Below are 18,799 nucleotides of genomic sequence, written 5' to 3' on the forward strand. Positions count from 1 at the left end.
TTTGTTTTTTTATTGAATTTAAAATAAAATCATGTTTTATCTTTTTATTAAGATATATAAAAAAAGTAGATCGATTTTTATAAATATAAATAGATTTATTTTTTAATATTAAAATTATAAACTATTTTACATAATATATCGTGTATAATTACATGATCGATAGTGTGTCACTCACTTATTGAACACATTGATATATTTTAAATCCATACAAATACTTTAACTATTTATTTTTAAAATAATGTTTCAGAATTTATAAACTCCTAAAACAACTTATAAATTATTTTAAACAACCGCTGAGAATTTTAATCAATTAGCAATTCAATTGTATTTTTTTAAAAAAAACTTGTTATTAAACCGATTTGCAATCGAACTTAAAGTAGAGTAGGTTTCTTGTGAGACGATCTCACGAATTTTTATCTGTGAGACGGGTCAACCCTACCGATATTCACAATAAAAAACAATATTTTTAGCATAAAAAATAATATATTTTTATGAATAATCCAAATAAATCTTTATCACAAAATACGATACGTGACTATCTTACACAAATTTTTACACTCAAGTATTATTTTTTATTAAAAAATATTAAGATGTATAAGCTGCGAAACGGTCTGCCTACTATTGTGTTTTCAGGGAAGTAAAGATTGTTAGAATCACAGGTGATTTGCAAGGAGCTGCTTGCTTTCAATTTCAAATGATGCAGTTGGTCTCGAGGAAATGGAGGAAAATTCGTTCACATGACGAGGATTTCTACAGCAAGGATTTATCCCTCCCCACACGCGACGATTCTCGCCCCATCGACTCCCAAGGTCTGTGATTTTGCTCTGTCTTAACAATTTTTTGTTACGAATTTCAGCTTGGTTTGGAAGGTTGAATATTCAGCTTTTAGTCGAATCGTTTCACTCGCTTTTACTTAAATTCTATGTGCGCGTGAATGTGTGCAGAGCAAGAAGATTTGGTTCGATCCTTTGAGAAGAGTCAAGCTTATCAATCTTTTATATGGAGGGTATGGACTATGATGAATGCTGTATTCTATTTGTGCAGTGTGTTAGTTATTGCGATTCACTTTGTTGATGAGGTTGGATCAGTTCGAATTTCTTCTTGATTGTGTGTTAATCGAGGTTTTTTATGCGTGCCAGGGTGTGTTCGGCGGTATGATATTATGTTATGTGTCTTTCCTCATGTTCTCAATCTATCAACAGACTTATTCTCCGTGGGAACTGGTATTTTCATCTAGTCATTCACTACTGGAACACAATTATAAGTATTCGTTTTTACGTATTTTGCTGTTAATGTGCACTTGTATATGTTCACCATTCACATCGTGTGGTAATTGTTTTACCAAGGATTCGAAATTGTAAAAACTCTAATATCATGAGCCTGGCTTATGTATCTTTGAGAGTGACACATTAATATTTGAATCTTCGTTGTTGCTCTATTTGTATTTTATGTTACTTAATGATAGCAATGAAGTCTGCAATAGCAAAAGGCAGGCCTTCACAGCAATTTTTTGGATCTCCCCATCTTGACGATGATTCTGTTGATATCAATGCCTGAAAACACACCATAAAGTACAATCAAAATTGTCTTTTAACTATTCGAATTACAGTCCTAATAAAATTGAATATACAGATCAAACTAGTACGAACTGGAATTGATTTCTCTCTTTCTATTTTTTTTTGTTTTTGTTTTAACCTTCTCATTTTTTTAATCTTATATTTATCTTTGAATATCAAGCAACAATATCTATTAGTTGTTTTTTAGCAGTCTGGGAATGATCAACTGAATTATTTTTTTCAATTTTCCTAATAATAAAACCCCGTTTAAAGAATGAAAAGATCTTGGAAAATGGACACACACACAACACGGTTGGATTTTTTATTCCACACTCTAGGAAAAGATTAGCAAACCGTTGGAAAATGAACTGGCGTCTATCCCGTACCGATTCTCATGTTGATGTTTGTCATTTCTATCTCACATGCAGCGTTTTCATGCTTACTTTATGTACGAGGTTGATTCTTGGAGCATAGTGGCTGCAGGTTTGAAAGCTCTTGTTTATAAATTTAATTTTGGTTTTGTACTGTCCTTATTGAGGCATGGAAGATGAGATCATTGTTCCTAGAATAAGTCGGTTAGGAGAGGTTCATATTATGTCAATGTCGCAACATACCTACTCTTATTAATTAGTTCTACAAGCTTTCCTTTCTGTGAAGCATTTAGGAAGCCGTGGATCAAGATTTTCGATCTAATTTCCATTTGATACCAACTTTGACAATCTACCAGAGCTAATTAGATGCCAACGTACGGGATCATTTCCCCCCTCCATATAGCCTAAAGGGCATGCTTAATTCATGAGATCCCAGTCATTCGGAGTTCTAAAGACTAAATTTTAAGACCTTGTCAATTTGAACATCCATGATAAAATGGAGCAACCTTACTGCTATCCCATGGCCTGTCACAATTTGCAATAGACCTATTGAACAAATTTGATGCTTCCGATTTGTCTTATTCTTGTTTGGTGAATTATATACCATTTATAGAGTGAATGAAAATGATACAACGCTGTTAATTGTGCCACAGATTTAGCAGCTGTTATAGTGTGCCTGATGCTCATCACTGGCTTAATGCACAATTCAAAACACCATCATCTGTGGTTGTGGTACTCTATATTACCTGGGACATTGTTGGCGATCTTTTGGTTGCACCACATGCTGAGGTAGCTTTTAAGTGTTGGAATCACCAATTATTTTCCAGAGTCTTCATTTTTTTTCTCAGATAAAAAGTTCGTTGGTTAAAACTTACGGTGGATATATTTTATCTTCAATGAAAAATGACCAAGTTACAGCGTCATATTGGTCTTAAATACAAGGATTTGTGACGTTATTGTGACTACTGATGCTTGAATTGGTTGCAAGACTACAATCACCAACTTCAGAATGCATCTGCTGTCGTGATGATAACTGTATCAATTTTGGGGTTGAACTTAAAAAAAAATGACTGTACTGCAGGTTGACAAAGTTTCGGTGGGATGCAATGTGGCTTCCTCTAGGGCCACTCAGGTAAACCCTACACCTTGCTTTTGATGTTTTTTATACAACTGTGGAATAATGTGGTTTTCAAGCTTGCAACCCCGACATGCCTGACATGGTTAAGTTTATTAACACCGCACCAATGCTTTCCCAAATTGTAGTGGAACTGCAGTCTGCCTTTATGTAGATCATTTACTCAAGCAGTCATTCGAAGAACTTAGGAAACTTCGTGGATATATGTATGCTTACAAGGCTTATTGAGAACCACTCATGTACTTAAGTTGGTCATTATTATCGGTTTAATCTAAACGTACAGCAGTTGTGATCGGTTCAAATCATATCTACTGTTTCAATTGCAATACCGTCTCATGTATATATGCTTGCATCTTCCTTCCTACGACTGTAAAAATATGGTTTATATTCCAGGCACGAATCGAACCATATCGTATACAGAGGTTGATTTTTTATTTTATCGTCAGGATTTCTTTTACTTCTAAAATTTTTAGTGATTCAAGTTTATCTTCGTTACAATTAATTCACAATTGCCTTAACATTATTATGCTCCTGAAGCATGACCATTTGTCTACTTTTCTTAGTGGCAAATGCATGATTTAGATGGATTTAAAAGTCTAATGAAAATGCACTACTAAAGTATTAATATATAAATCCTATGTACATCATAGTTTTAAAGAACACATTAAACAACAGCAATAATAAAAAAAAAACATCGTTACTGGGACTGTAAGGCTTGCGTTGGTTGAGTCTATCCTGTATGAGAGCACTGACATTGAAGACATAATAACAATCATGGGTATCACAATACTTCTCGAGTAACAAAGAGAATCACTGAATAGCAGCACTTCTGGTTTCACCGATAGAGTCTTGGGTTCTGGTTGTATCAACTATCATGCCTGTAAGCGGCTATCAACTATCCTGCCTGTAAGCGGTCATTTGCAGAAATTTGAATCATTTAGTGTTTGTTCCGGTCAAAATCCACAAATTGATGAGAATTCCATTCACCTTTCGCAAAAATTTCCACAGAAACCCGGTCTCTGTATGGTAAATGAATCCTTTTGTATATCACCAAGTCTTGATGACTGCATCACCGTGGATTAGGATCGGGAGCTCGTCGCCAGTATCTCCATAAACTAAGAGCCAAAATTGCAACGCCAGAAATGCCAGCTAAAATCTGCAGCATAGAAAACGGGTTTGTACGAAAATGTGCAAATTAACAAGGAATAAACAGAATCAATATGAATGGGAATAAACGTAACTAAAGATATGTGAGACGATGACTAATTTTGGTATAATAAATCTATATGGAATAAATGAAACTTCAGAACCTGTTGGATTGAAGAATGGTATATTAACTGTTTTCAAGGGGGGGAGAAAAAAGATTAGCATAATAACAGTACTGACCTTGGCATCCCTACAATAATGAGTTGGGACAGAACTGATAAATGGTTTTATCCACTTAAATCGAGATGTCTGAGGCATTAGAATTACTACCGTATACTGCTTTGTACAAGGAAAAGGAATAATCCTTTGCAATGCTGATTGGGCTGTTAAAGGACTCAAGGTGTTTCTTACTCTTGTACGACCCTCATCTTGAAGCTGCAAGTAAGATTAACCAGAAAAAGATAACTTGGAGACTAATTGTTTAGAAAAAAGTATTATTCCGTCAAATGGCAATCATGGGAAGAAGGACACAGCACACATATTATTCCATCAAATGGCAATCATGGGAAGAAGGAAACAGCACACACTTATTTTTTACTTTATTCATGTGTTTATTTTACAGCACGAAATGGAGGTGATAAGATTCAACTGTTCATAGATTTCTTTCCAAGAGGATCTTTGAAACTCTAGCCAGATGGTTCTTCCACCAATAATGGATGGACGCCAAAAGTATTTAGTATGTTGATCAATTTGCTCAACTCAAGTGCCAAGTAGCGGAGGATTAGGCAGAACCTAACCTGTATATACAAGTTTGGGGGGGTTTAATCCTACCTCTAGAATAATGCAATGCTAAAGAAAAAATTTGAAATTACTTGCGTGAAGATCTAAACAGCCAAGAGACATTGAACCATCAAACCAAGAATGTCCGAAAACTAAGAGCTATAGACTACAGATGTAGTTCTGAGCACAATAGTCAATGGCCATCTCTCAGTGTTGCAAGCACACGAAACAAACAACAATAAATTCAATAAAGCAGTATGAATTCAAGAGCTCATTTACAAAGTCCGAGGGCATATGCAGGTGAATGTCTGGTCAGGATTATATGGAATAAATATTTGTCTTAAATGCAGGTGCGTACACATTTGCAGTTTAGAATCCAAAGGTGATGATCATAATGCCGAATTTTGCTCAATAATAGAACGAGTAAAAAAGTAAACAAATGATTACAGGATGTTCATCACAAAAAAGCTTATTAGCAATTTTTTTTGCTGGATTATCTAAACAAGAAAAATTCCACACTCAACAACATATAATGTATAAGAAACACAATTTTGAGTTGACAAATACCAACAGCTTGAAACAGTAACAGTAGCTTCCAAAGAAAGATCAAATAGAACAGTGTATTCAACCTGAAACGAAGCACCGACATCACCAGAATAAAGCCTTGACTGATAGCTGCGAAGAATCCTCTCCAACCAATAAGAGTTCTCCTACAAGAACAAGAATTCGTGTAACCTATGGCATGGAAAATTCATAAAACTTAGCAAAAAGCTGTAAATGCAAATATCATAATTAAGTAGAATGGATTCAATACATCCATTGTCATTTAAGCAAGAAACCACATGGAATATAAGCATTATACATGTAATACTTTTAGAATACAAATACCTGTGATCCATTTTCGTGGGCCCTTTGTTCAATTTCGAGGATGGTTAACACATCATCAATAGAAGGACCCCTTTCTTGAAGTTGCAAAATTTCATCTAAGGCAAGATTGACCTGTGTATTGAACTGCGATTTCAGATATCAGCTTAACTGGAGCAAATCATTAAAGTGGAAGAAGCTCACCAGTGTTGAAGAGATGTCAGGATCACATGAAAAATTAACACTTATGTCACCACGAATGTTACCAATTCTTGAAGGTTTGTTACCACCGAGGAAGACAGAAACTCCAGCAGAGTAAATCTGAGATATACATTATTTAATTGAAAGCTTAGCAACATATACCCTTGGTTAAAGAACTCGGAGAAGATGAAATACAACAAGGAAGACCTGTCCAAGCTTAAATCGGAGGACTTGTACTATTTTTGTTTCCAGAAGCTTGCTCATGAATCCAACCAAATGAACATCTTCCATCTGCAGTATATGAGAAGTAAACATAATTCTGAAGTTAGGAAAAACAAAGAAGTCCCAATTCCTAGATAGATCAAAATAACGTTGTAAAGGTACGTCATTACAATGTTATCATCATTGAGCTCAAATATTTATATCGGATAAATACAAAAGAAGTCCCAATTCCCAGATAGATCAAAAAAACGTTGTAAAGGTACGTCATTACCATGTTATCGTCATTGAGCTCAACGGGAAAGCATAGCTGGACGGAGCACTGGGCTTCCACCATGGGACTATGAACTACTTCTCTGCAGGGTACCAAAGAAAAGTAGAGATGAAATATCAGTTGGAAGGTAATAAAGATGAGGATAAATCTTAGAATGGTTAGTTCCATTTCCCAACCAAAATCCAATTGATGTTACTTATCGTGAAAGAAATTGTTCATAGCTCGAAGATATGTTATATCGACCTAATTACAGTGGAGGGGAAAGTAAATGGTAAGCCTTGAAGCTCATCTCGTTTGAAATTCAAAATTGGCTCAGGAGGTCTAGGGATCCCACCCTGTGTAAAAAAGACAAAGCATGTAAGGCAGTACATCCATATCACCAAAAAAAGGTTGAGAGGGACAGCCAGCACTGACCAAATACTGCAAAATCAGAGGGAAAGCAATAGCAGGGTCAATGTTTCCAACAAGAACAACTGTAAAAGTCGATGGATCCTTAAAACAATTGTTAAAATATTCACATGATTTGAGTGGATCAACTTTCTGAATGTCACCAATTTTAATTGGCTGCAAGGAAACATCAATTAATATGTAATGTTTAGGGAAACACTGAATAATTGAAAAACCTAATAACTTTAGCTAGCTTACTCTGAAAAAATAAGAACTTCCATAGTTTAGCTCCCTCACGCGATTTGCAAATGCATTAAAAGGATCTCTCTCTTGAGCACGTACAGATTCTTCTGCCATTTGCATAACTATTTTCACATCTTCTTCACTAGGTTCTAGGTTAGTCATGAAGAGTTGATAGACCAACTGGAAGAGAGAAATTAATAACATTTATACAGGAATATTACCTGGGCATTACTCGAACAAGAAAAACCAACAGTGAAAAAACCTAATATGAGCGAAACAGAAAGGCAATCAAAGAAAGCCAACTGTAGAAATGAAAAAAACCTAAGCAAGCAGAGCAAGGCACTTAAAAATACTGCAAGAGTATGCACAACTTTTCGCCTGGCAGGAGTGGTGATAAACTATTGCTTCATACCATACTTTCTGAAGGGCCAGCTACTTTGGCAAACTCGATGTAGGTACTAGAATCTTGAGCAAATACAAAAAGGAAAAACAAAGAAAAGTAAAATAATGAGAAAGTTCAATATGAGCACTACCCCAAACTCTCAAGTTTGAAAACAAGAATCAACAGAAAATACAATTTGCAATGCGATGAGAGAAAATACATGGTTAAAGAACATAATATAATTTCATTAAATGTGAGAATAGCATTTTGCTTTTCCATTATATGTTGTTGTCATACTGTGAGACTATAAAATGCTCGCAATGATACAATACAGATATTAATCTAACACTGATAAATCAGACAGTAAAAAAAACATCCCAAAAGAATATCCACATTAACAAAATGACTTATGGACTGCTGAAATTGAAAGGAAGAGAAGATTGTATGATAGGCAATTCAACAGACATACCTGCAGTGCAGTCTCCAAGTCTGAAGGCGAGCAATCACCAGAAAAACTTCGCATATATGCTCCCAGTTTGGTGCCGACTTCAGCTCTTTTACCAGCAAGCATATCCATAAGCACTGAAGGTCTATATCCAAAAACACCAATTTCTCCAGCAATAGTTGGACCCATTGAACATGAGAAATATTCGCATTCTTGGAGTTCAGATAGACCCCCATACGAAAAACCTGTGAATAGAATCTATTGACAAGTAGTTAATTGCAAACATTTTAGAGCTGCATATTTTCCAGCATGGGAAATAATGCAACACTTTCAGCTCCAATGTAAATATTTATTTCCTTTCCCCTGTTATGGCCTGTAGAGTGTTTCAAGTATAATAAATCTCAAGGTTCAATCTTCCATCGTTCAGATACATGTCTGTTAAATTTTGAATAGTTGGAAGACATGAAGAGAGAAAACACACATGATAAAGGACAAACAATTCAATTATGAAGACCTATATCCACAACGCATGAGCTCAAATAGCTAAATACTTATGCAGCTTGAAACACAGGTCAAGCAAAAGTAACGTTACCTCGTCATCAAGGAAGTCCGTGCATTTATAGCAAATATGCATTCCGTTAGAAAGGATCAACTCAGTTGCGCCGATGCCAGGATATTCAAACTGATGTGCCACATGACTGGTAAAAGTAAAAATCTAAAATCAAACAATTATGTAATTGAAAATTGCCAAGTTTCTGCATCTAAATGTACGATGTACTCATGAGAGCACTTTCTCCTGTAAGAGATATGAGCAGGGGTATTGGAACCGATGACGAATCAGTGGAAGAAGGTGCTACTTGACTTGGACTACAAGTTCAAGTAACATCCTGTTTCACTGTCAAGGGATTCTAAGCTTACCCTGAAGTTGGCTTTGCCCCAATGATTTCCTCTGGGATGTGTTCTTCGTCCCAAAAAGGAATGTTTTGTCTCTCCTCAAAAGAATTGACCCGAGAAACAACAGTGCTCAAATCATTCACCGTAGCAGTTGATTGAGGCTCAATTGTTTTTATAACACAGCCACATGATGTACGGAAATTTTCTGCATATTTGGATACCTCAGAAGCTGATACATCTACCACCACATAGATAAAACATGTCAATATTGCAACATTATGCTATTGATAAGCCCAGAAGAAAAGAGTTGTCAAATGCTCACAGGGTAAAAGAGATTTGTGAAGTTGAGCCTCGTACTCAATCCCAACAACAGGTTCGTTTCGAAGAAAATGCTGCATAACAAAATAGGAAGGCTGACATGAAGCAAGAGTTTGTTTGGATACTCAAAATGGAACTTTCAATAATGCAAAGACTAAAAAGTGGAAGTCGTGGCGAGTAAGAGAACATCACTTACCTGCATATATTCATCTCGTAAATTGGTGGATTGCATTTGATCTCGCTCTAGATACACAGATTCAATCTCTGATAGTAACATATCACGGGCAACAGATATTTCCCGTTCAGAAAATCCATGTATTCGAACCCTTGCAACCTAAAATAGATGCATAAGTGATCTGTACAACTAAATTGCTAGTTCAATGGGATAAAAGACTAACCTCTGTCAGCATTGATTCCAATGCTTCAATAGTCCCATTTTCCTTACATGATGACGTCATTATATAGGCCTTCGTTTGACGAACCAGAACATCTGCCGCAGCTGAGCATGAAAAGTATGGTGGATCCCTCTTACGAGATAATTTAAAGAACCTTTGGTTCAGAGCATGAAAAAACATGGATTCAGAGAGTAAATTCCGATAATCCTTCACGGTTTTCAGCTCATCGACCTGAACCTTGCAACTGATCATCACTGCCGACTGTCACATTTATGATTACAATATCAGGCTAGATATATCTATGTAGCCTACAAAAGGCAATGGAATCAAAAACTGCAGAAGTAGATGGAGAATCCATATTCTGACCCCAGCTGCTTCAGATTCCACAAAGATTGAAAAGCGTGGCAACTCGTGTGAAGGTACTGTAAAGCGTGGCATGGCTGTAGGACCAACATCTGGAATTTTGTCTTCAAAGTGAGTCTTTATCAACTCAATAACACTCTACCATGGAGAAGTAGCAAAGCAGCCAATTAACATGATTGGAAAGGTAATTTTTCCAAAAAAATATAGTAGCTTTCAGAAACGTCTAACCTGTGTATCAGGAAAATCTCCTACAGCAATTACAGCCATATTTTGCATTTGGTACCACTTCTTATAGAACCTCTTTACAATCTCAGGGGAAACTGTGCGAATCACCTTTTCTAGTCCAATTGGTAAACGCTCTGCATACTGCTACCAGACAAGGAGATTATGCCCGCCATAATGTTTCAGGAACTAATGGCCTGGTCCATGTTATGAAAAACCAGATAAAGAGAAGGCATTACCTTTGATCCCTCCATCATGAGAACCCAATGTGCTTCTTGCATCCTTCCATTAGCATTTCGGCTTCCTCGATACTCTTCCATGACAGCTCCCCTTTCTTTTTCCAAGTCACTAGCTGATACACGAACCTGTGCTACAAAAGCCGTGGCAGTGTTTGAAAAAATTATAAACACACAGTATGCTACAAAGTATATAAATGAAACAAACCCGTACCTCAGAACTGAACTCCGCCAAAATTGAAATAGCCTGAGATAATAATTGAGGCTTGTCAACAGGAACAAATAACTCATAAACAGTTTCATCCGCTGAAGTTACCGCGTTCTGACAGGCACCGAATTCAGCGCCAATACTTTCGAGAAATTTAACAATATCATGATTGGTGTATTTTGTAGTTGCACTGAAAGCTAAATGCTCAACTATATGAGCGACTCCACGCTCTTCCTCCTCTTCCAAAACTGAACTGCCATGAGTCAAAAGCCGAGGTTAGTGGACGGTCAATCATTTGAAGAGAACGAACGATCAATTTACAAGGATGAAAAAGAAGTCGAATTTTAGTTGAAGAATTGTTAGAAATAAAAGCGTACGTACCCAACCTTGACGACGAGTGCAAGAGCGGCGCGCATTTTTGGCTTGGAATTGGAGCGGACATAGTAAGTGAGGCCGTTGGCGAGGCGGCCATAGTCAGCGGCGTACGGAGTCTTCGACAGTAAGTCGTCATAATTGACATTGAGGAGCTTCAAGGAGCGGAAGCGCGGTTTCCTCTTGCCCAGAACCTGCGGCGAGTCTCCCGGTAACAAATCCATTTCAATTTCCGTTATCTCAAATCCCAATTTCCCCTATTGTCAGAAATAAGGATTCATGTTTGCGTTAAATATGCCTGCCTGCCTGTTCGGGTGGGTAGGTTCACAAACTATGCCAATAATTGACACCGTTGAAAAGAGTCAATTCCCCGAGTCGAACAAACGTAATGGAAAATGGGCTTAACTGGGAAATTGGTCTGGGCTTAAAGAGTGCAATAGTTTAATTTGAAATTGGGCTGGTCTGGTCTGGTCTGGGCTTAACTCACAAACTTTATCTATCATAAGATTACAAAAAAGTGTGTAATGGTTAAATTTGAAATGAGCTGGGCTTAACTGGGAAATTGGGCTCTACATTATTAATATTAAAATAAATCTAGTAAAACTGAATTTCTAGAAAAGTTCCATTTCCGAAATCATCGCACTTTCCGCTGCCGAAACCCCACCGTTGCCGCTTCCAGGCATGTCTCTTATTTCTTTCCCTTTCTCGAATTAATGGCGTGGAGCTGAAACAGAACTAAGTTTCTCTTTTCTGCACTTTCTCTACTTGCAGGTGCATTTCCGTTTTCCGAACTTCCTTTCAACTAATGTATATCCTCCTCCAGTCCTGCTTACCTCCTCCACTAGCATTCCCTCCATCAATTTTCTGCAAAATGATACTCGCTTCTAGTCTTCCGATTAATAACCACTGTGCTTCCAGACTGTGCTCATATGTCACCCGATTAAGGGCCAAGAATTTGCAAACCCAGATTGAAATGAATGGTTTTGATGGTGATCAGGATGGTGAATCCGAGGATGATTATGGGGATAAGGACGAGATTCCATGGAGTGGAGGGGGATTTAGAGGTGGGGAAGACGAAGGAAAGGATTATGATAAAGACCCTGAGTTTGCTGAGATTATTGGCTCTTTTATCGATAACCCGGAAAAAGCGAGGTTCAAAGTAAGCTTCTAGTTTGTCCCCCATCAAATTGGCTTGCGATTTCTTCGTTTCTATTTTATTTTTCTTTTTGGCCCTTGCTTATGGGAGTTTCTTACATGTTTGTCTAATTTGGCAGATGGAGGACAGATTGAGAAGGAAAAAGAACAAAATATTGCATACAAAAACTGGTTCCTCTAAGCCCATGCAAGTGAAATTTAATAAGTAAGTTGATGTTGACTTTTGACATTGTTGGTTGGACTGTGAGAAGGTTGTGTTTTTGGTGCTAGACAAATTAGATTATAACTAAACATTTCAAAATAAATGGAGATTGAATGCTGCAACTAGTTGTCCCCAGAGAGCATTATGATTTAGGGGGAAATTCAATTGCAAAAGTTATATTGTGCTTCTGTGGAGTGCATTTAACAATTCCTGCAGCACAAGACTCTCACGGTCATCGTGATATGACCAACTAGGAGTCTGCAATTTCCCCTCTAAATATTAAGCTAAAAGGGATGAAAAGTGCTCATATTTATACAATTTGAAACAACGTTGGATTCCTTATTAAGATGCTTCCTCCAGCATTTTTTTATAGAAGTAGCCTCTGGACGTTGATCTGATAAATGCTCATAATGTTTTTCCAAATGCTTTTGTCATTCTGCTTCACTTGTCCAGATCTACTTTCATGGATTGCATACTAGTTGTGCACAATCTTGGGTTTGATGTTCAAGATTTTGAGAATTTCATAAAAGTTGAGACTTTCGAGAAATCTTATAAAAGTGAAATTTTTAATGGCTTATTTGTTCGCAAGGCCAGGTTTGATTTCTCAAATTCATATATATGGTTGGAGTTCTATAACACCCCATTGGATAAAGACATTTCTCTGATCCGTGATGTAAGTGACTCTGTAGCTTATTTTTCTTGTATTTTGTCCCCAAACCTCAGTGATATAGTTGATCTAAATTTTATCCAGACTATTCGTTCGTGGCACATTATTGGACGGCTTGGTGGATGCAATTCTATGAATATGCAAGTAAGATTCCTTCAAAGACATGTTTCTTTCTATACTTGGAAACAAAAGCGATCATTGGAGTCACACAAAAAACGATGTCCTGAAAACTGGCAAAAAGCTTCTGTTCACTATACAAGGATAGAATTGTTATTGTATAAATAGTAATTTGTCACTCTATCTCCCGCAGCTGTCACAATCTCCAATGGAGAAAAGACCGAGTTATGATGCTGTGCAAGGAGCTAATGTTACACCAACCACATTTTACAACATTGGAGACCTTGAAATTCAAGATAACCTAGCTCGAATTTGGTAATATTTTTGGCTCCTCGAGGCTTAAGGGCAGGTTTGTCTATAGATATTTGAATAGACTTGTACATTGACAGGGTGGATATCGGTACAAGTGAACCATTGCTCTTGGATATTTTGATAAACGCATTGACACAATTATGCTCCGAGTAAGAGCCCAAACCTGCATGTATCATCTCTTTAAAATCTGAGTTCTTGTTTTCCCGTACATCTCTTATTTGTTCGTGTTGAAATGTTCCAGCTATATCGGAATCAAGCAAGTGATGTTTGGTGGAACTGAATTTGGAAATTGGAGCGAGAAACTAACAACAGAGGAAGTGGGTTACACCACTCACAAGATTTAGGGTCAGTAAGGTAAAATTCAGAGTGTCTGTGATTCTTTTCATCTGTTTAGCTGTTACTACTTGGATTATGTAGGTTTAGTTTAAGGTCGTGTTTTGGACAGACCCGCAAGGGATTCACTGTGTGTGTGTGTGTGAAATTTTATGTCATGTTCTCAGAAAAGTTGAAAACTTTGGCCCCAAATTTGTTTAGTCATCGTCTTTCTCTTAGCCTCATCTTCTTCCCCGAAATTCCTGTGTTCACCTGCCAATAAAGGATTGTCATTTTCGCCGATGTTCATCTGGTACCAAGTCTCACGTATGGAAGGGAGGCTCGGGTTCAAAACCCAATTGAAAACAAACCTATAAATGATAATAAAGGATTGTCATTTTTGTTTTGATCTAAGAAACTCTTCAGATGTTTTTGTTCGTACTTACGTAGCATGTATTGGAATTTGGGCACCTCATTTTAATCTCCCTTCCAGAGAAGATTATTTAATTTGGGAAGAACAATCTTTCTTTGAATACATTTATTCTTCCAGTTGCACTATAACTATTTAATATATCTTTGACTGGTATGCGTTGATAAGGATTAAATTTTCATTTTATATTTTCAATTAGATGAAACAAATTTACGAAAACATAATTGAAATTTGATTTGCCAAAAGATTCGGCTATGAAGTTGTCGGGAATTGAACATGTGCTGTTAGAAAATTTATTTAATTATTGAAGTGATTCAACACTGCTCCACATGAAGCCTGGTATTTTTGTTTATAATATTTTTAATGAAATGCTTTAGCATTGTTACAAATGAAGCAGTATCCTTTGGGTCAACGTACGTGTTAAGATGTCACAAGTCGGTTGGATAGAGTTTTTAAAAGTTGTATATATGGATTTAGATAATTTTCTTCTCTAAGTTAGCTTTTCGAGTTGATAGATAAAAGTCTCAATCTTAATATGATATTGGAGCACAGCTCTCACAGGTTATGTGTTGGATTGTCTATAATTGGAGTGACTTGCCTATAATTAGATCACCCGTTATTGTCTTCACGTTCCAGTTGTTCATTCCTGAGCATAAGAGGATGCATTAAGATGTCTCATATCGGCTGAATAAAGTTCATGAGAGTTGCATATATGAATTTGAATCTTCATCTCCTTGAGATAGCTTTTGTGGTTGAGTTATATTCAAGTCTCAATCTTAAGAGTATCGGGTTGTGTATTTTATATAAACCCTTGTCTAAGATTAAAATTATCAGATCATTTTTTTCCATTTTTTGTACGCATATTAATCAATCATTTGGATATTTTAATCTGGTGTGGAATTGAAGTATTTGCTGAAGACCAGTGTCTATCCATGTGAACCGGAGTCGCTCAAAGAGACGACGAGGACAATCACGGCCATTTTGGGCACATCACCGGATGCAAAAACCATTGAACTCGGATAGTTATATATAGAATATATATATATGTTGGAGTGCACGATACCGCTGCCCTTCAAAAATCTTTGTTTTTACAGAAATGATCCATCGACACTTTCTTTATTTATGAAATGGCTTTGGTGCATAGGGTGCCTGAAGTGATTACATTGCCCATAGGGTGCCTGAAGTGATTATCTTGAGTGGCTCAAAAACAGCACAAGGGACAGCGATGAACAGTCTTGAGAGTATACTTAAAACACAAATCTCTCGAGCAACACACATGTTTTAACATAGGGGTTAATCTGCACATACTTTGAATGATGCTTGAATTGTATAGTCCACGCTTCTACTTTGATACATGAGCTTGTTTTAGTAGAACAAATGGACTATATTTCTTCATAACAAAGGAAAATGTGTGTTTGGGCATGGCAAGAACTCATTTTGAATGCAATCAATGAATGTTACGAATTATTTAAACTGGATGTAATTAAAACTAAGTTTGTAAGATTTTGTAGTTTAAATAAGTACTCTCAGAAACCATATAATTAAGACCTATAAAGAATTCCCGCAAGAAAAAAGAAATAAGGCATAGCACTGTCTTCCCTCGCAGGTTCTTGCCTTTTTCTTAGTACAGTTCTGCAGCAGGTAACCTCAAAAACATTTCATGCCTTTGTGTAAACTACACCTTTTTCTTCCAGAAACAGGTTGTCTCGTACAAATCTGTCCATCTTCGATTTTTACTCCACATACATCCCTGCCGCTACATAAAGAATTTTGTTCCACTTCTCCTACAAACTTTGGTGTTGATCGAGAAACTCTTCTTCCTTTATGCACCATACATCTTTTATTTCTGTGGGTAGGCGGCCTCTTACAAGGCGATCCATCATCCAAGATAACACCACAAGTGGTAGGTAAATGGTTGTTATTGTTGATGTGAAGCTCGAAAGAATAAGGTTGATTGATAACTCCGTGGGTCAAACCATGATTTTGATAGCCATCGGAGGAATCCTTCCTCTCTATGTTCAACTTTGAAGTAAAGCCATTAACTTTCATACCTTTGTGCTCAGGACAACGTTTTCTTCCCTCAACTCTTGGCTCGGTACAAACAGATCCATTGCCTATAGCAACGCCACATACATTGCTAGAACTGTATGAAGACGACACTAGTATTGGCTGGGACCTCCTAATTTTAAAAATTTTAGAAAATATTCTGTTGTTATATATATCAGTGCATAAATCGTCTCTGTTCTCCACGAAAAATGGTTCAGAATTTTTTATTTCAATCCCTACTCTCTTGCGATTGAAAAGTCTTATCTTCTTGGAGAGAAGAGAAAACAGAGATTCTCTTGTGTAGAGGTCAAGTTTCTTTAGTATATCATCAGTCCGACGAGCACCATTGCTTCCTCTGTTCCATGCATAATCAAATTTTTCAAGGAGCAGTGCTTCAGTTATCTCGGCATCCTTCTTATTCTTCATCTATTGAAAGAAATTCAGGCACAAAAAACTGAAATAATGGCTACAAGTGCGTGGATAAAGGACATAGTGATGGAGTCCTAATGTTGTAACAAACATATATGAGTGCCATAGAGTAGACCTTACAAGTGATAATATGATAACACAGAGTAGTGAACTTAGGTAATAAATAAAAGAGCAAGACCGCTTTAGTAAACACACAAATTTTTTGTCAATTTTTGGGGAAGAGGAAGAGACATTTCGATTTCGACAAGCTGAATAACTCAGAAGAAAGTGATACGCTCAATTACACTCATCAAACCAAGAAAAACTTACCGGAGCCCATCTATAAACAATCTGGAAGCCTTTCGAGAATATCTCGGTGAATAAACCAGGGCCTCTATCGGAACAAATGCTTTGATAAATGCCGACTGCCTCACCATTTGAACATCGATTCCCCAAATGTGCACCTTCACGACCATACTGCTGAAGTCTATTCCGAACATTGTCAGCTTGTCCAAGATAAACAGGAACCACAGCACTCGAGTCAAGTTTGCGCTCATCTCTCCCCAGTCGTGGGCGAGATATACCTACGCCCAGTTCGTAAACTCCGGGACAAGAAGTGCAATTGGGGAGGTTATGTATCCTGTACCTTACTGCCCCTTCTTTTCCCAATGAATAGGTCTTTCCAATCAGAGGCTCCAATTAGAATCTAGCAGATATCACGTAGAACAATAATATAGTGGAGATTCCGCATAGAAAATTCAGCATTATTCACTCCCTTATTCAACTACCCATTTTGAATCTTCATTCGTTAGGAATTTGCTAAGGGGCCATTTGACTATTCTCTGAACTTCAAATCCCAAGTAACTCCTATTTGAGTTTTAAATTAAGCTCGTAAGGATATGAAAACTTGTTAATCTCAAGGAATTGACATTCAATTTTCTTTAATCAAGAACAGGATTCGGTGCCTCGTACGAGCTAACCCGTGATTTTAAAAAGTAAGACTTCTTCCTATTCTAAGATCTGAGTGAGTTGCTAACCTTCCACTGAGAGAAAGTTGAGTCATGTTTAACGGAGCTGGCTTCTTCTCTCTTCAGCCTCCCCCCGGCGGCGGAGGTGGCTGTGATGGCGGTCGGAGCTCCCATTGACCACTCAACCGTATTGCATGATTCAAATTCGGACTGTTACTTGCAGCTCACTCCGAAGTGAAGTGCTTTACCCACAAAATTAATTAAATCGTAAAACCAAATTATTTTTGATGGGTTATCACTTGTATCGGGCCTTTTTGGGAGGAATGGGCATAATCTTGGACTGGGCCCATGAGCTTTATCGATTAACCTACGATTCCATCTTTTGAACAGAACCCAAGAATTAATACCATTATTATTATATTTTTGAGCCCAAGTTAAAATTTGTATGGTAGAGATATCGTTTTATTTATTAATGAAAAATACATCAAGACCCTTATTATTAATAAATAAATCAGTGTTCGAGTTGGCGGAGGGAGGTGAACATTTGTTCAATGATCAGGACTTCAATTCATGCTACCAACATCTTCTCGAGCGAGATTGTCATACATGAATTGTCTAATGTGGTTTATTTGAATAACGTGGTTTGTAGGTTATGGTTATTGCACTAATTTGAGTTTTAATTAGTGTGTGTCAAAGAATAGCTGCGGTGGATTTTCATATCATTAAAAAAAATCATCTATATTTATTTATTTATTAAGTTATGCATATAGAATTTTTAAATCAAGTCCCTTTTTACTATAAGATAATATTCAAAAATATAATAAATTATACATACTTAATGTGTGTGTATTATTTGTGTGGTAGGGCTGGTTAATGATTACTATTGTCCTGTTTGTATATTTTGGATCAATGTCTTAAATATAATTCACCGACGGAATTTTTTAATTTTATTGTTTAGAAAAATGTTATTAGTAAAAATTTATGGTAAAAGTAAAAATCTTAAACTCACAAAATATATTAAACTACACACTTTATAAAATTTTGTCTACTCAATTGTGTTTTTTTCACAAACTGAAAGACATATTTATAGAATTTTTTTAGAAATAATCCAGAAATAAATACATCGATAATTAGATATATCATCACACACTAATTTTCAATATTTAGAATT

At 36.6% G+C, this 18,799-nt stretch overlaps 4 protein-coding genes across 13 annotated transcripts; 2 read left to right on the forward strand and 2 right to left on the reverse strand.

Moving 5' to 3' along the window:
• Nucleotides 1-582: 582 nt before the first annotated feature.
• LOC142548425 (uncharacterized) lies at nt 583-3,481 on the forward strand. Its single transcript, XM_075656737.1, has 7 exons — nt 583-809; nt 945-1,006; nt 1,140-1,223; nt 1,985-2,039; nt 2,581-2,716; nt 3,009-3,059; nt 3,191-3,481. Exons 1-7 carry the CDS (start codon nt 695-697, stop codon nt 3,288-3,290), a joined length of 603 nt encoding a protein of 200 aa, XP_075512852.1. The 5' UTR covers nt 583-694; the 3' UTR covers nt 3,291-3,481.
• A 178-nt stretch (nt 3,482-3,659) lies between these two features.
• On the reverse strand, nt 3,660-11,347 carry LOC142548417 (zinc protease PQQL-like). 6 transcript variants are annotated; one of them, XR_012820966.1, is made up of 22 exons: nt 11,021-11,346; nt 10,646-10,892; nt 10,435-10,560; nt 10,202-10,339; nt 9,977-10,111; nt 9,614-9,871; nt 9,412-9,549; nt 9,220-9,289; nt 8,922-9,135; nt 8,596-8,701; nt 8,028-8,261; nt 7,192-7,356; nt 6,961-7,110; nt 6,790-6,881; nt 6,547-6,628; nt 6,261-6,344; nt 6,057-6,173; nt 5,877-5,987; nt 5,618-5,698; nt 4,449-4,643; nt 4,050-4,218; nt 3,660-3,966 (listed from the first exon to the last, which is right to left on the reverse strand). XR_012820966.1 is itself a non-coding variant. In XM_075656720.1 (22 exons), exons 1-21 carry the CDS (start codon nt 11,233-11,235, stop codon nt 4,132-4,134), a joined length of 3,045 nt encoding a protein of 1,014 aa, XP_075512835.1. In that variant the 5' UTR covers nt 11,236-11,346; the 3' UTR covers nt 3,660-4,079; nt 4,128-4,131. The 6 variants fall into 6 exon arrangements, 5 of the variants coding, with proteins under 5 accessions (XP_075512835.1, XP_075512834.1, XP_075512836.1 ...); XM_075656720.1 differs by having other exon boundaries at nt 3,660-4,079; nt 4,128-4,218; XM_075656719.1 differs by having other exon boundaries at nt 3,660-4,218.
• A 237-nt stretch (nt 11,348-11,584) lies between these two features.
• On the forward strand, nt 11,585-15,628 carry LOC142548422 (uncharacterized). Of its 5 annotated transcripts, none has more exons than XM_075656730.1 (8): nt 11,585-11,690; nt 11,783-12,170; nt 12,286-12,371; nt 12,963-13,041; nt 13,120-13,179; nt 13,346-13,467; nt 13,542-13,613; nt 13,706-13,964. In XM_075656730.1, the coding sequence occupies exons 2-8, from the start codon at nt 11,817-11,819 to the stop codon at nt 13,806-13,808; spliced, it is 876 nt and encodes a 291-aa protein (XP_075512845.1). In that variant the 5' UTR covers nt 11,585-11,690; nt 11,783-11,816; the 3' UTR covers nt 13,809-13,964. The 5 variants fall into 5 exon arrangements, with proteins under 5 accessions (XP_075512845.1, XP_075512847.1, XP_075512846.1 ...); XM_075656732.1 differs by adding an exon at nt 15,301-15,628 and having other exon boundaries at nt 11,620-12,170; nt 13,706-13,818; XM_075656731.1 differs by adding an exon at nt 15,351-15,628 and having other exon boundaries at nt 11,620-12,170; nt 13,706-13,818.
• Nucleotides 15,629-15,686: 58 nt separating this feature from the next.
• On the reverse strand, nt 15,687-17,939 carry LOC142548421 (protein EFFECTOR OF TRANSCRIPTION 2-like). Its single transcript, XM_075656729.1, is given in 4 exon segments — nt 15,687-16,678; nt 16,991-17,332; nt 17,334-17,366; nt 17,698-17,939. Coding segments are annotated over 4 exon segments (1,305 nt in total). The 5' UTR covers nt 17,803-17,939; the 3' UTR covers nt 15,687-15,853.
• Nucleotides 17,940-18,799: the final 860 nt, after the last annotated feature.

The sequence above is a fragment of the Primulina tabacum genome, chromosome 6 (genome assembly GCF_025594145.1).
Source record: "Primulina tabacum isolate GXHZ01 chromosome 6, ASM2559414v2, whole genome shotgun sequence".
In the NCBI taxonomy this organism is placed as follows: Eukaryota; Viridiplantae; Streptophyta; class Magnoliopsida; order Lamiales; family Gesneriaceae; genus Primulina; species Primulina tabacum.

Coding starts and splice junctions, on each gene's coding strand:
- LOC142548425 (XM_075656737.1), top strand. CDS start 695: ATGATGCAGTTGGTCTCGAGGAAATGGAGGAAAATTCGTTCACATGAC. Junction 810..944: donor TCGCCCCATCGACTCCCAAG/GTCTGTGATTTT, acceptor GAATGTGTGCAG/AGCAAGAAGATTTGGTTCGA. Junction 3,060..3,190: donor CTTCCTCTAGGGCCACTCAG/GTAAACCCTACA, acceptor CCCAAATTGTAG/TGGAACTGCAGTCTGCCTTT.
- LOC142548422 (XM_075656730.1), top strand. CDS start 11,817: ATGTATATCCTCCTCCAGTCCTGCTTACCTCCTCCACTAGCATTCCCT. Junction 12,372..12,962: donor ATGCAAGTGAAATTTAATAA/GTAAGTTGATGT, acceptor TCGCAAGGCCAG/GTTTGATTTCTCAAATTCAT. Junction 13,042..13,119: donor ACATTTCTCTGATCCGTGAT/GTAAGTGACTCT, acceptor AATTTTATCCAG/ACTATTCGTTCGTGGCACAT.
- LOC142548417 (XM_075656718.1), bottom strand. CDS start 11,235: ATGGATTTGTTACCGGGAGACTCGCCGCAGGTTCTGGGCAAGAGGAAA. Junction 7,357..8,027: donor ACTTGGAGACTGCACTGCAG/GTATGTCTGTTG, acceptor TCTCTCTTCCAG/TTGGTCTATCAACTCTTCAT. Junction 6,882..6,960: donor CTCTGATTTTGCAGTATTTG/GTCAGTGCTGGC, acceptor TTTTTTACACAG/GGTGGGATCCCTAGACCTCC.